Here is a 14,259-nt window from a genome sequence, read left to right on the forward strand (position 1 = left end):
TTATTTAATATTAATGTTTAAAGTGTCTACGGATCCTCCCTTGGTTTATACGGTCCTATGGAATCTCTTCATATGGTTTGTCCCGCCTCCACCTGTATAGGATTCGCGGAAACAAAAGCGCACAATCTTAGTGGTTATACGTCGATTTTAATTAATTATTCATAAGATGCAGTCCCGCGGCCAATAAGTGCACAGAAAAATCAATCCAGAACCCGCCCTCTGACTGTTCAGCCCCTGCCAAGTAGACTGTGTAGACCTGTAGCAAAGCGTTCAGTCTATATAAAGCCGTGTGAGAGCAGTTTTCACTCAGATGCGCTTAGAGCGCACTGGAGTGTAGATCAGGGAAAGGGAAGGGGATTGCCGGTAGCTACAATAGCTAGTATATAAACACAAATTTAAAAAGCACATTGAATAGCAAGACACGGTGGTCATTGGGAAACCGCCATCGGACAAGTTCCGGACACCATTGGGTGCCAGGAGAGTCTTGGTGGCGTTTCAGAGGTGTTCCTTCTTACAAAGCGGCGTGCCGGGGGAGGACGCGTCTCTTTGAATAGACAGGATGCACGGACCGCCTTCCAGCGACAGCGCATGCCCATTGCGCCTCATCAAGAGAGTGCAATTCGGCGTCCTCAGCCCTGATGAACTTGTAGGTTTTGCTCTTGGGTGGGGGTATTCTCTTAATTTTTTGAGTATTGTTGTATTACTCAAATCATCATCGTGTTAAAATCATATTAAATACAAGTATTTACATACAGTGTCTTTTGTGAACATGTATTTTGCTAACTTAGCCGGCTAGCCACTTGTTCCTCAGTAAGAGCATGTGTTTAGTTGAAAGTCGAAGATGCACTACACAAGAGTCCTGCTTTAACAATTAGCAACAAGACACTGGAAGCCTTGTTTTAAATGTGTGGAAATTGAACTTGTTATCTTTATTGTTTGTTTATTTTATTTGACAATTGTGAAGTCACATGGCAGACCCAGAGTTTCTCCCCAATTTGCCACATTGTTCCCTAATGTCTACCTTACTGGCAAATAAAATGTGAACTTTTATATGCATGCTTTCACTTATTTAAAATACTCAAATACGTGCAGTTCATAAAGTGCACTATGTTTTGAAATAAATGACGAGCAAAGAACACATTTGAGTTGATGTGATGCTTTTAAAGAGCGATTTAAAAAAACAATTGATTTTTATTCAGTAATGTCGTCAATCTTCAGAGCTTTCAATTGTTTTCAATTTATATTTGATCTTTTATATGAATGCAGACTTGAGCAATCTCTGACACCTCGTTTGGTGGTTATTGTATGTTGCACTGGTGGTAAAACCCCGTTATAGATGATAACTCGTTTACATTTAGAATGTAAAAAAAAAAAAGCTTAATTTTCCAGGTGACATCTAAATAATTGCTTGTTGCAAACTAATTTTTAAAGCTTTACTTGAGAATGTATTCATTGTACCAATGTTTTCCTGCTGTTGTGAATGTGAGACATTTTAATGGCATTTCCGTTATTTTCAGAAACGGTTGTCCGTTACTGAAGGGGGCATCAAGTACCCTGAGACTACAGAAGGAGGGCGCCCTAAACTAGGGGGCCTTATGGACCCCCGGCAAGGGGTAATTGAGAGATCAGGCAGATGCCAGACATGTGCAGGTATGTTCATAAACAGATTTTCATCCATTTTTGGTTGGTATTAAACAATTAAAGCTTTTTCTTGTGTCTTACTCCAGTAGTTTCAAACCTCTGCTTGTTTTGCCTGTCGTGGTTTAGGTAACATGACTGAGTGTCCTGGTCATTTCGGTCACATTGAGCTGGCAAAGCCAGTGTTCCATGTTGGCTTCATCACAAAGATAATGAAGGTCCTCCGCTGTGTCTGTTTCTTCTGTTCAAAACTGCTTGTGGACGCGGTATGCTGTTTTCAATTTGCCTTTCATTCGTGATTTATTTCTGTCAAAATATTCCTTCCTCCATGGTTCTTCTGATTTAGATCCTTTGGTCAAATTGTTCTGTAGTTTGTTTTAATTTCTAATTTTGTTTTACCCAGAACAATCCAAAAATCAAAGACATCTTGACCAAGTCGAAGGGGCAGCCGCGTAAGCGTCTGACTCACGTCTATGACCTCTGTAAAGGCAAAAACATTTGTGAGGGTGGAGAGGAGATGGACAACAAATTTGGAGTTGAGCAGCAGGATACAGAAGAAGACCTGACCAAAGAGAAGGTACAGACCTAAAGTTCTCGGAGCACACAGGGCAATTTTAAATGTTCTCCGCTGCATTTAAAGCTTGCTCTGGAAGTTTTAAAACTGATTTTTTACTTTCACATCTCAAGGGTCATGGGGGCTGTGGCAGGTACCAGCCACGCATCCGTCGCTCTGGCCTGGAGCTGTATGCGGAGTGGAAGCACGTGAATGAAGACTCACAGGAGAAGAAGATCCTCCTCAGTCCAGAACGTGTGCATGAGATCTTCAAACGCATATCAGATGAAGAGGATCTGATCTTGGGCATGGACCCCAAATTCTCCCGTCCTGAGTGGATGATCGTCACAGTGTTGCCCGTGCCCCCTCTTGCTGTGAGACCAGCTGTGGTCATGCAGGGCTCTGCTAGAAACCAGGTTAGCATTTCTTATTAAACAGTGGGAAAGGACTCTGATGTATTGCATGGTTCCGATAGCTGTTAGATTGTTTCAAATGTTCTCTTAATTTCCACTAGGATGATTTAACACACAAGTTGGCTGACATTGTGAAGATCAATAACCAGCTGAAGCGAAATGAGCAGAGTGGAGCTGCAGCGCATGTTATAGCAGAGGATGTCAAGCTGCTTCAGTTCCACGTGGCCACCATGGTAGACAATGAACTGCCAGGTCTACCTAGGGTAAGACTTACACTGTACTTTAGAAGATCTGAATCCATGCTACTGGAAGAAGCAACAATTACATGATAATCAGTGGTATTATTAATACAAATCAAAATAATAGTAGTAATGTTTTACTTTCTAAGTATAATTTATAAATTATTTTGAAATTATAATAAAATGCATTTGTTAAAAGTCTACATGCAAAATAAAACTGCTGCATGATATGTTGTTGCAGCCAGTTAAAACATGATTGATATTTAATCTGTAATTATGTCGAGTGGGGAATCAATGAAGTGATCAATGAAGACTTTGCTCTCAAATGTTCTTGTTTCAGGCAATGCAAAAGTCTGGTCGTCCACTAAAATCTATCAAGCAGAGGCTAAAGGGTAAGGAAGGACGTGTCCGAGGTAATCTGATGGGGAAGCGTGTCGACTTCTCTGCCCGAACTGTCATCACGCCGGACCCCAACTTGCAGATCGACCAGGTTGGGGTGCCCCGCTCCATCGCCGCAAACATGACCTTCCCCGAGATCGTCACGCCCTTTAACATTGACAGGTAGTAATAGCAGTTTTTATCTCTGTGTGAATACACATCTCACTTACAAAATATTTTAGTGTCTTCTGAGAGGTCTCTGTAACTCTGCCCCCCCTTAACTGTACAGACTGCAAGAGCTTGTTAGGAGAGGTAACAGTCAGTACCCTGGAGCCAAATATATCATCCGAGACAACGGGGACAGAATTGACCTGCGATTCCACCCTAAGCCAAGTGACCTTCACCTTCAGATTGGATACAAAGTCAGTTTTGACAGTCTTTTCAGCTTGTTTGTTGAATGCAATGTCATTTTTGGATTTAAAATCTAATTTATTTTTCTTTCTAGGTTGAACGGCACATGTGTGATGGAGACATTATTGTGTTCAACAGACAGCCTACGCTGCACAAAATGTCTATGATGGGCCACAGAGTGCGAATCTTGCCATGGTCGACATTTCGACTCAACCTTAGGTACACTGGATTTCTATGACTTGATCCAGCACATTGTTTATGGATTGATTCGTGGATAGGCACTTTATTGAATTGGTGTACTGTATCATCAGTTATAATTGCTGAAATTGTTACTAAGGTACAGAAAGTTAATGGTCATATTTAACACCTTTTAACATAATGCTTTTTGACTTTACGAAGATTTCAAACGCATTTAAAGAAGAAATTCCTTTCACTTTTAGTGTGACAACCCCATACAATGCTGACTTTGACGGCGATGAGATGAACCTGCACTTGCCACAGTCTCTGGAGACCCGTGCTGAGATCCAGGAGCTGGCCATGGTGCCTCGTATGATCGTCACACCACAGTCCAACAGACCCGTCATGGGTATAGTGCAGGACACCCTGACAGCTGTGCGCAAGTTTACCAAGAGAGATGTCTTCTTAGAGAGGGTACGTATACAAAGCTGTGGGATAAAATTGAATGTGTTGAGCTGTTAGGGTGTGCAGGTACTAATAAATCTTTTTGTGTGCTTTGTTCTAGGGTGAGGTGATGAACCTCCTCATGTTCCTCTCCACATGGGATGGCAAAGTCCCCCAACCTGCTATCTTGAAGCCTCGACCTCTCTGGACTGGCAAACAGATCTTCAGCCTGATCATCCCTGGGCACATCAATGCCATCCGCACACACAGCACTCACCCTGATGAAGAGGACAGCGGCCCTTATAAACACATCTCCCCTGGAGACACTAAGGTGCAGTAGTGCAGCCCAAATATGGACATAGTTTATGCAATTTTGTTCTCATTTCAATTCATTTTGCAGGTGATTGTGGAGAACGGTGAGCTGATCATGGGCATCCTGTGTAAGAAGTCATTGGGAACCTCAGCTGGCTCTCTGGTCCACATCTCCTACCTTGAGATGGGCCATGACATCACACGACTCTTCTATTCCAACATCCAGACTGTTGTCAACAACTGGCTGCTCATTGAGGGTAAAAAAATCAGGATTGAAAATGAACAGAGATAGTGCTGCACAATTAATCGAAATGAAATCGCAAAAGGCAATAAATCACGATTTGACAGAAGCTGCGATTGTCATGCGTATCTTTCTGTGAAGTACGGTTCTGTGATCAACAGTCAATATCCATCCAAAGGCCATAGGGCGCTCTCCCGCTGCATATCCAAATATCACTGCACCTGAATAAACAGATGATTCAAGACCTTGATTAGCTTGTTCAGGTGTTTGATCCCTCCAGGATCAACGTTCCCCTCCCCTGACTTAGAAGATAATCAAACAGCTGTCATTATCGCGAATGATTTCATCAATTTCATAATTCTACAATTCTACAATTAATTTGGGAAAGTCGTGGCCTAGTGGTTAGAGTTTGACTCCTAACCATAGGGTTGTGGGTTTGAATCTCGGGCTGGCAATACCACGACTTAGGTGCCCCTTGAGCAAGGAACCGATCCCCCAACTGCTCCCCAGGCGCCGCAGCATAAATGGCTGCCCACTGCTCCAGGTGTGTGTTCACAGTGTGTGTGTGTGAACTTTGGATGGGTTAAATGCAGAGCACAAATTTTTTGTATGGGTCACCATACTTGACTGAATGTCATGTCACTTTCATATCGTCTGCGTTTACGAATTCGATTTTGCACAGCTTGTCAGAGAACTACAACTGTGCAATAAATGCAGTTCCACCTGAAAGCAGGTGTTTAGAGATTTACTGCTTATCACAGAACCGGCTTTACTGACTAAATTTGCACTACAATCCCGATTAATTAAATGTTTAAAAGTATGTGCAAATATTTAGTAAATGTATCTTGTCTGCTTCAGGTCACTCTATTGGTATTGGAGACTCCATTGCCGATAAGGCGACATATCAGGACATTCAGAACACGATTAAGAAAGCCAAACAGGATGTGATAGAGGTGAGTTGACATCATTAGGGTTTTAGAAATATTACCGATCAGTGCTTTCGTACATGAGTGCAGTTGTGCATGATGATTTCTTTCTCACAGGTCATTGAGAAAGCCCACAACAACGAGTTGGAGCCCACCCCAGGTAACACTCTGAGACAGACCTTTGAGAACCAGGTCAACCGCATCTTGAACGATGCTCGAGACAAGACTGGATCCTCTGCCCAGAAGTCATTGTCTGAGTACAATAATTTCAAATCCATGGTGGTGGCTGGTTCAAAAGGCTCTAAAATTAACATTTCTCAGGTGAGAGAAGACCGTAGATGGTGTTTAGATCTTAAAATAGTTCAAAAGCAAGTTGCTGCCTTTTCCACACTGAAGGTTTAAAGGTGCTGTATGTAAGTTTTTGACTGTACTAAAGCATAAAAATACCATAATATGTTTGCAGATATTTAAGAAACATGCCAAGTTAACATCAAGTCTGAGGAGGAGGGGCCGGGTGAAAAAAAAAAAAAAGAACCCGCTCCAATATTTTGACCTGCAATACCTAGTTCAACCACTCTGTGTCAATCCTACATACAGCACCTTTAAAATAATCCCAGATGGCATTAATCTCAGTGTGCATGTAAATGTGTTCAGTTTTTCACAGTCTCTGTATTCGTTCTTCCTCATCTTCTATGAAGGTTATTGCTGTGGTGGGGCAGCAGAACGTTGAGGGTAAGAGAATCCCCTTCGGTTTCAAGCACCGCACCCTCCCTCACTTCATTAAGGATGACTATGGTCCAGAAAGTAGAGGCTTCGTAGAAAACTCCTATCTGGCCGGTCTCACACCAACTGAGTTTTTCTTTCACGCCATGGGAGGCAGAGAGGGTCTGATCGACACAGCTGTCAAAACTGCTGAGACAGGTAATGAACACGCATGGACTGAGCAGCTATTGAGGGCTAATACTAAATGTAGTCTGAACTTCAAATCATAATACATATTTCTAGTCTCTAAGTGAGATGTCAAATTGTCATCGGATTTGTGGCTGAATTTGTCTTCATGAGTTTTGAATTTCTTCTCGTTCCTTCAGGTTATATTCAGCGTCGTCTGATCAAGTCTATGGAGTCTGTAATGGTAAAGTATGATGCTACAGTCAGAAACTCTATTAACCAAGTTGTCCAGCTGAGGTATGGAGAGGATGGACTGGCAGGAGAGGCTGTCGAGTTCCAAAACATGGCTACCCTCAAGCCATCCAACAAAGCCTTTGAGAAGAAGTGAGTGCTTTTGTGTTCATTAAAGTTTAATTTGTGTCCATCTACGGTTTTCAAGACAGATTTCAACTTTCTTGCCTCTTTCTTTAATTGCACAGGTTCAAGTTTGACTACACCAATGAACGAGCTCTCCGCCGCACTCTTCAGGAAGATGTGGTGAAAGATGTGTTGACCAATGCCCACGTCCAGAGTTCTCTTGAGAGAGAGTTTGAGAAGATGAGGGAAGACCGAGAGATCTTGAGGGCTATTTTCCCCACGGGAGACAGCAAGGTCTGACCCTTAAGAGCACACTTTAAAGCGCCATCAATATCCATATGCTCTTAGGATGGGATTATCCTCATTCTGTTACAACTGTATCAAATGAAATGCATTCATATCACTGTATTTGAACACTTCTATAGAATGTCCATAGACCCATACAGCCGTGGTTTTTTTTTTTTTCCATAGGTGGTACTACCGTGCAATTTGGCCAGAATGATCTGGAATGCTCAGAAGATCTTCCGCATCAATCCTCGAACACCAACTGACCTCAACCCAGCACGAGTAGTGGAAGGTGGGTTAAACACATTTGTTTGTACTTTGAGCCTGTAAAGGGATGTTAGTTAGGTATTTTTAACTAGCTTTTATTTTATCTTATTTTGACATGCACACTGTATGCACTGCTTTAAACATCTTAAGACTTTCTGCGTTTGAGTGGGTCTCCCAGCTAAATAAAGATTAGTTAAAGCCTGCTGACGATTGATCCCACTGTCTTGTGGCAGACCTGTGCAAGCTGATTATAAAGCCCACGTTTACGTCTTTAGGTGTTGACTGAAGAAATGACTTGTCATTATAGTCATGGCACCACCCTTTTGTTGTGGTATTATTGGAATGAGCTGTAAGCGTGTTGCCTTGTAATGATCGCACATTAATATTTGCTCTGGTTTTATGCAGGAGTTTATGACTTGAGTAAGAAGCTGGTGATCGTAAATGGTGAAGACCAGTTAAGCAGGCAAGCCCAGGAGAACGCCACTCTGCTCTTCAACATCCACCTGCGCTCCACCCTGTGCTCCAAGCGAATGACTGAGGAGTTCCGGCTTAGTACAGAGGCTTTTGATTGGCTGCTGGGAGAAATCGAGACCAAATTTAACCAGTCCATTGTAAGGAATGCTTGCTCAGAGTAATATCTTTTATCCATTTATCAAGTTGTCTCATTGCCTGAAGCTGGACACTTTCTTACTGTTTTTCTCAGGCTCACCCTGGTGAGATGGTAGGAGCTCTGGCTGCCCAGTCTCTGGGAGAGCCTGCTACTCAGATGACCCTGAATACATTCCACTACGCCGGTGTGTCCGCCAAAAATGTCACACTCGGTGTCCCTCGACTCAAAGAGCTTATCAACATCTCCAAGCGTCCCAAGACCCCCTCCTTGACCGTCTTTCTCCTGGGCCAAGCAGCCCGTGATGCAGAGAGGGCCAAAGATATCCTGTGTCGGTTGGAGCACACAACCCTGCGCAAAGTCACTGCCAACACAGCCATCTATTATGACCCCAACCCTCAGAACACTGTGGTGACTGAGGATCAGGAGTGGGTTAACGTGTACTATGAGATGCCTGACTTCGATGTGACCCGCATTTCACCCTGGCTGCTGCGTATAGAACTTGACCGCAAACACATGACTGATCGTAAACTGACTATGGAGCAGATTGCAGAGAAGATCAATGCAGGTGGGCTTAAGATTATCACTGAATAAATTCATGTTAATACAACACTTAAAATGGCAAACAGCATGGACGCCGAGGTGATGGGTAATTTTCTAACTCTAATCTTTGTCTGTCTTCTAGGATTTGGGGATGACCTTAATTGCATCTTCAATGATGACAATGCTGAGAAACTGGTTTTGCGAATCCGCATCATGAACAGTGACGAAAACAAGTTTCAAGACGTAATTAGAATTTTTACTGGTGAGCTCGTTACTGGCCTCTCCTCTCGGTATTGAATTATAATTGTTGAATCTTGTGCCCAGGATGAGGAGGTAGTGGATAAGATGGATGACGATGTCTTCCTTCGCTGCATCGAATCCAACATGCTGACAGACATGACACTGCAAGGCATCGAACAGATCAGCAAGGTATTTTTCATCCTCCTTTTGCCAGTGTTTAACTTCACTTTTAGTAAACCTGACAGCCCATCAAAAAAGGCACATGGCACTTACATGCTCCTGGGTAATAGGGAGTGCTAATTGGTGTCCAACTGAAATTTTAGATGACCATGAGATTGGAGTTTAATTTCTCATTCTCTCTGCCCTTGTAGGTGTACATGCATCTACCACAGACTGACAACAAGAAGAAAATCATCATTACAGAAGATGGAGAGTTTAAAGCCTTGCAAGAGTGGATCTTGGAAACGGATGGAGTCAGTCTTATGAGGGTCCTCAGTGAGAAGGACGTGGACCCTGTCAGAACCACCTCCAACGACATCGTGGAGATTTTCACTGTAAGAATCATTTTATAGCTTGTGTAAAGTATGTGCTATCAGTCCTTCGATCAAATTCAGAAATGTCTGCTCTTCAATTGCAGGTTCTTGGTATTGAGGCTGTGCGTAAGGCTCTGGAAAGAGAGTTGTACCATGTCATCTCTTTCGACGGTTCTTACGTTAACTACCGCCATCTTGCTTTGCTGTGTGACACGATGACCTGCAGGGGTCACTTGATGGCCATCACTCGTCACGGTATCAACAGGCAGGACACTGGTCCACTAATGAAGTGCTCTTTTGAAGAGACGGTGAGACACTTTAGTGTTTTAAAATGGTATTAAGGTTGATCTTTTAAAGAATTGTTTAAAAATGTTGTTCCTTCTGTAGGTGGATGTGTTGATGGAAGCATCATCTCATGGTGAATGTGACCCAATGAAAGGAGTGTCTGAGAATATCATGCTGGGACAGCTGGCTCCTGCAGGCACTGGTTGCTTTGATCTGCTATTGGATGCTGAGAAGTGCAAGTATGGCATGGAGATTCCCACCAATATCCCTGGTATCAGTGTTGCCGGACGTAAGCCACACTTGCTTTCTCTTTTTGAATGCTTAAACATTGTTTTTTGTCCCCAAATTTAAACCTTTGGTTAATCATTGCTTTTCCCACCACAGCCACGGGTATGTTCTTTGGCTCTGCCCCCAGCCCCATGAGTGGCATGTCACCTGCCATGACTCCCTGGAACACAGGAGCCACTCCTGCATATGGTGCCTGGTCTCCCAGTGTTGGTGAGTGAATAAATACTACATACGGTTTTGTTTTACTGCCACCCTTATTTACAGCGCATTTTCTTGTTCGTTTCCCTTTTTTCAATTCGTGCCCTGTTCTTTTTCCCTTACAGGAAGTGGAATGACACCAGGTGCTGCAGGCTTCTCTCCCAGCGCTGCATCTGATGCCAGCGGCTTCTCGCCTGGCTATTCTCCTGCCTGGTCTCCCACTCCTGGTTCTCCTGGATCCCCTGGACCAGCTAGCCCTTATATCCCCTCACCAGGTTACTTCACTGTCTATTTTGGTCTTGTTCTGTTTTTAATAATAATGTTCTTATGTTTGCTTGGTTGTATTAGTAGGTTGCAAACCAAACAGGCCACTAATGCAACCCTTTCCATTTTTCTCTTCAGGAGCCTTGTCTCCGAATTACTCTCCAACTTCTCCTGCCTACGAGCCTCGTTCTCCTGGTGGATACACCCCGCAGAGCCCTGGTTACTCTCCGACTTCGCCATCATACTCTCCAACTTCGCCATCTTATTCTCCCACCAGTCCGAACTACAGCCCCACATCTCCGTCCTACTCACCCACATCACCCTCCTACTCTCCGACTTCGCCGTCTTATTCTCCAACATCTCCAAGCTACTCTCCGACTTCGCCGTCTTACTCTCCAACTTCGCCGTCTTACTCCCCGACTTCGCCGTCTTACTCGCCAACATCCCCCAGCTATAGCCCTACGTCCCCCAGCTACAGCCCAACCTCACCGAGTTACAGCCCCACGTCTCCATCTTATTCCCCAACTTCTCCATCTTATTCCCCGACCTCCCCGTCTTACTCTCCCACCTCTCCAAGCTACTCTCCAACCTCCCCGTCCTATTCTCCAACATCTCCGAGCTACAGTCCCACTTCGCCCAACTATACGCCCACGTCGCCAAGTTACTCTCCAACCTCTCCATCTTACAGCCCCACCTCACCTTCCTACTCTCCCACCTCTCCCAATTACACCCCAACCAGTCCGAATTATTCCCCCACATCTCCTTCTTACTCCCCAACTTCGCCGTCCTATTCTCCATCCAGTCCACGTTACACCCCGCAGTCTCCCACCTACACCCCAAGCTCGCCCTCTTACAGTCCCAGCTCTCCTTCCTACTCTCCCACCTCTCCAAAATACACTCCCACCTCCCCCTCCTACAGTCCCAGCTCTCCCGAATATACCCCAACATCCCCAAAATATTCACCCACTTCCCCAAAGTACTCTCCCACTTCGCCCAAATACAGTCCCACTTCTCCAACCTACTCCCCAACTACTCCCAAGTACAGCCCCACTTCCCCTACTTACTCTCCAACTTCTCCTACCTACACCCCAACCAGTCCCAAATATTCCCCCACCTCTCCGACTTACTCTCCAACTTCTCCCAAATACTCACCCACATCCCCTACCTACTCTCCAACTAGTCCAAAGGGTTCAACCTACAGCCCCACTTCTCCCGGCTACAGCCCCACCTCTCCAACCTACAGCCCAGCCATCAGCCCTGACGACAGCGATGAAGAAAATAATTAAAGCTGGTTGGCGTCTGGGTTTGTCCCACTTCCCTGATTGGCACACTGACCCTGGGATAAAGACTGAAGGAAAGCCACTCAGCTGGGGTTGTTGTGGTTCACAGGGAAGGCTGAGGAGACCGGGAACCCACATGTGACGACATCCTTTTTGATTTTTCTCTTTTGGACTTCTTGAACCATTCTTAAATGGCCTCACTAAATGGGCTTCAGTGGTTGCATTTGTTATGTCAGAGGTTTGAACTACAAGCCAAACAAGGCTGTCTTTGTATTGACTACTTTGGTCGCTCTAAGTTTAATGGGAGAACCATTACTCAAAATTGGTGGAAAGATGCGGGAGATTGACTGCAGTAATTTCGATCTCCCTTAATTCTTTCAAAAATTCAGTGTTGGATGTAAAGGAAATCTAAGAAGAATTGCCAAAAGCCTTCAAACAGAAAACAGTGGATTGTAACGGAAACGTTTCAAATGAAACCTTGCTAAATATCTATAACGTTAATAGAAAGGGGGAGAAACTAACCTTTCACACATTTTACAGCTTTTTGTTTCTTCCTCTGTGTAAATAAGTGCTTGCTCGCGGTTTTGATTCATTATTCCAGGTCAGAACTTAGAACTGTTTAAATATTAATGTTGGTTTTCTGTCTAATTTGAGTTCACTTGTTATTTCCAAAGAAGCAGGAGGTTCAAAATGGCTGTTTATTACAAACGTGTTAAAGAAAGCCGACACACTTTGTGCAGATTAAAAATGTCTTAAAAATTTAATAATGTAATCTGATGTATGCCAGCCCATGGCATGGTTAAGTGTTGTATAGTGATCGCCCTCTTTAAGAATCAGAGAGAGGGAATGGATGCTTGATTTGAGGCATCAACTTCTACTCAATTGTCCCCAAAAGATGCAAGCCTTATCCTTCACCAGCATCTGCCCAGTAATTTACTCTTTCAAAAAAACTGCAAAAATAAAAAGTGGCAGCAGTCTTCCACCTCTGAGTGCACAGTGGAGTGTGAAGTTGCTACATTTTTGGTCTTATTTTTCTTTTTAGTCTGAGTGAGGTTGGAGCACGGCTTTACGTAAGATACACTTTTAAACCCACCTTGGTTCAGATCTAATGAGTCCTTCCTTGTCCTCAGCACTTAAACCTTTAATATAAAATATAAGTGTGTAATTTTTTTTGTTTGTTTTGATTATTTGCATAATTATAACTGATGATATCTTATGTGAATTTCAGAGGAAATTCATTTATTGTACACCGTTTTTCTTGTGCTGGCTTCAGTGTTGTTGGGTCAGCTTTGCTTTTTGGATTAAGGGCGAGGGGGGGGAGTGCAGTTTGGTTTGTTTCCTTTCAAACATGCACCGTTTCATATCTGACATCATTCTACCCCAGACCTTTCATTTGTCATTTGTTAATCTAAATTTCATTGGCTGATTCCGAATTGTCGTCTTGAACAGTAGAGGGCGACAGAGGCCGATTTGAGCCATTTCTATCTTTTTGAGTGCTACCTTTTTAAAACCTGATCGCAAGTGGCTACTGCGGTTCCCTCAACTTACTCTTCCAACCGGACAGTGGTAGTTGCAGGTTTTGTTGACTTGTAAAATACTTTAATTCTCTTGCACATTTCGGATTTAGTTTTAAGGCCTTAGGTCTCACGTGACTGCTTCTTTAATGCCCTTGTTTGCTTCAGTTTCATGGATCTTTCAAACAAGTCCAGTTAATACTCTATACCCAGGCTCCCAGTTACGGTGTGTGTGAGTGTGCAAGTGTGTGTGCATGGAAGCATAAATGGAAAAGAGGGTTTTCTTGAGTTTGAGTAATAACTGGGTCGGGTTTGTGATGAAAAGAGAATTTAAATTAAAAGAAATTGCCACTGTATAGACATCAATCTGATACTTCATTCTCTGTATGTTTTGTTTGTTTTTTGACTTGAAAAATAAAAAGTTTGACTAAACTATTGTTCATTTTGTATTTTTTTTTTTTTAGCATGGCTGTTCGGTGTATGGTTTAGACCTTTTAGTTTTCTTACAATCATCATTCATTCGTTCAATCGTCATTCATTTCAATACGACATTGTGCTCTAAGATACTTCTGCAAAGTACTGGATCTTGTAGCACAATGTCATTGAATTTGATGAATTGCATGTCATTGTTCACTTAAATTTGGTGTCACGTTACTTGTGTTACACAACAGGCTGTGTATTTAGGATGAACTTCTGTTTTATAGCCTGTCGAACATTTAGGAAGAGAGATCTCCATAAGTGCACTGCTTTTATTTTTTTTTTATTTTTTTTTATGCTCGTTTACCAAATGTATCATTTTGAATTTCTAAATGAAAGTGTGCAATTTGAGTATTTCTTTACATATACACATGCCTCTTGTTCCGAGGTACCTGAGCCAATCTTACAGATGTTTTATACCTTACAGGTTCTTGTTTTTAATAAACAACTGAAACCGCAGTCTAGCCTCAGGATTTCCTGAGTGAATGCAGTCAGTTACAG

The 14,259-nt window shown here is 43.1% G+C and overlaps 1 protein-coding gene across 1 annotated transcript; it reads left to right on the plus strand.

The window, feature by feature from the left end:
* Positions 1 to 304: 304 nt before the first annotated feature.
* On the plus strand, positions 305 to 13,713 carry LOC128025230 (DNA-directed RNA polymerase II subunit RPB1). The gene is made up of 28 exons (XM_052611360.1): positions 305 to 646; positions 1,518 to 1,650; positions 1,768 to 1,904; positions 2,042 to 2,215; positions 2,326 to 2,607; positions 2,706 to 2,867; positions 3,184 to 3,404; positions 3,511 to 3,643; positions 3,727 to 3,851; positions 4,073 to 4,283; positions 4,375 to 4,584; positions 4,654 to 4,822; positions 5,665 to 5,759; positions 5,850 to 6,053; positions 6,431 to 6,653; positions 6,821 to 7,004; positions 7,100 to 7,271; positions 7,449 to 7,554; positions 7,935 to 8,140; positions 8,233 to 8,704; positions 8,822 to 8,922; positions 9,004 to 9,108; positions 9,291 to 9,473; positions 9,557 to 9,760; positions 9,840 to 10,026; positions 10,122 to 10,235; positions 10,349 to 10,498; positions 10,626 to 13,713. The coding sequence occupies exons 1-28, from the start codon at positions 560 to 562 to the stop codon at positions 11,771 to 11,773; spliced, it is 5,898 nt and encodes a 1,965-aa protein (XP_052467320.1). The 5' UTR covers positions 305 to 559; the 3' UTR covers positions 11,774 to 13,713.
* Positions 13,714 to 14,259: the final 546 nt, after the last annotated feature.

Source organism: Carassius gibelio, chromosome A12 (assembly GCF_023724105.1).
Source record: "Carassius gibelio isolate Cgi1373 ecotype wild population from Czech Republic chromosome A12, carGib1.2-hapl.c, whole genome shotgun sequence".
NCBI lineage: Eukaryota > Metazoa > Chordata > Actinopteri > Cypriniformes > Cyprinidae > Carassius > Carassius gibelio.

Excerpts from the sequence above, each read along its gene's own strand:
- LOC128025230 (XM_052611360.1), top strand. The coding sequence starts at position 560 with ATGCACGGACCGCCTTCCAGCGACAGCGCATGCCCATTGCGCCTCATC. Across the intron at positions 647-1,517 it reads TCCTCAGCCCTGATGAACTT|AAACGGTTGTCCGTTACTGA; the intron begins GTAGGTTTTGCT and ends CGTTATTTTCAG. Across the intron at positions 7,272-7,448 it reads TCCCCACGGGAGACAGCAAG|GTGGTACTACCGTGCAATTT; the intron begins GTCTGACCCTTA and ends TTTTTTCCATAG.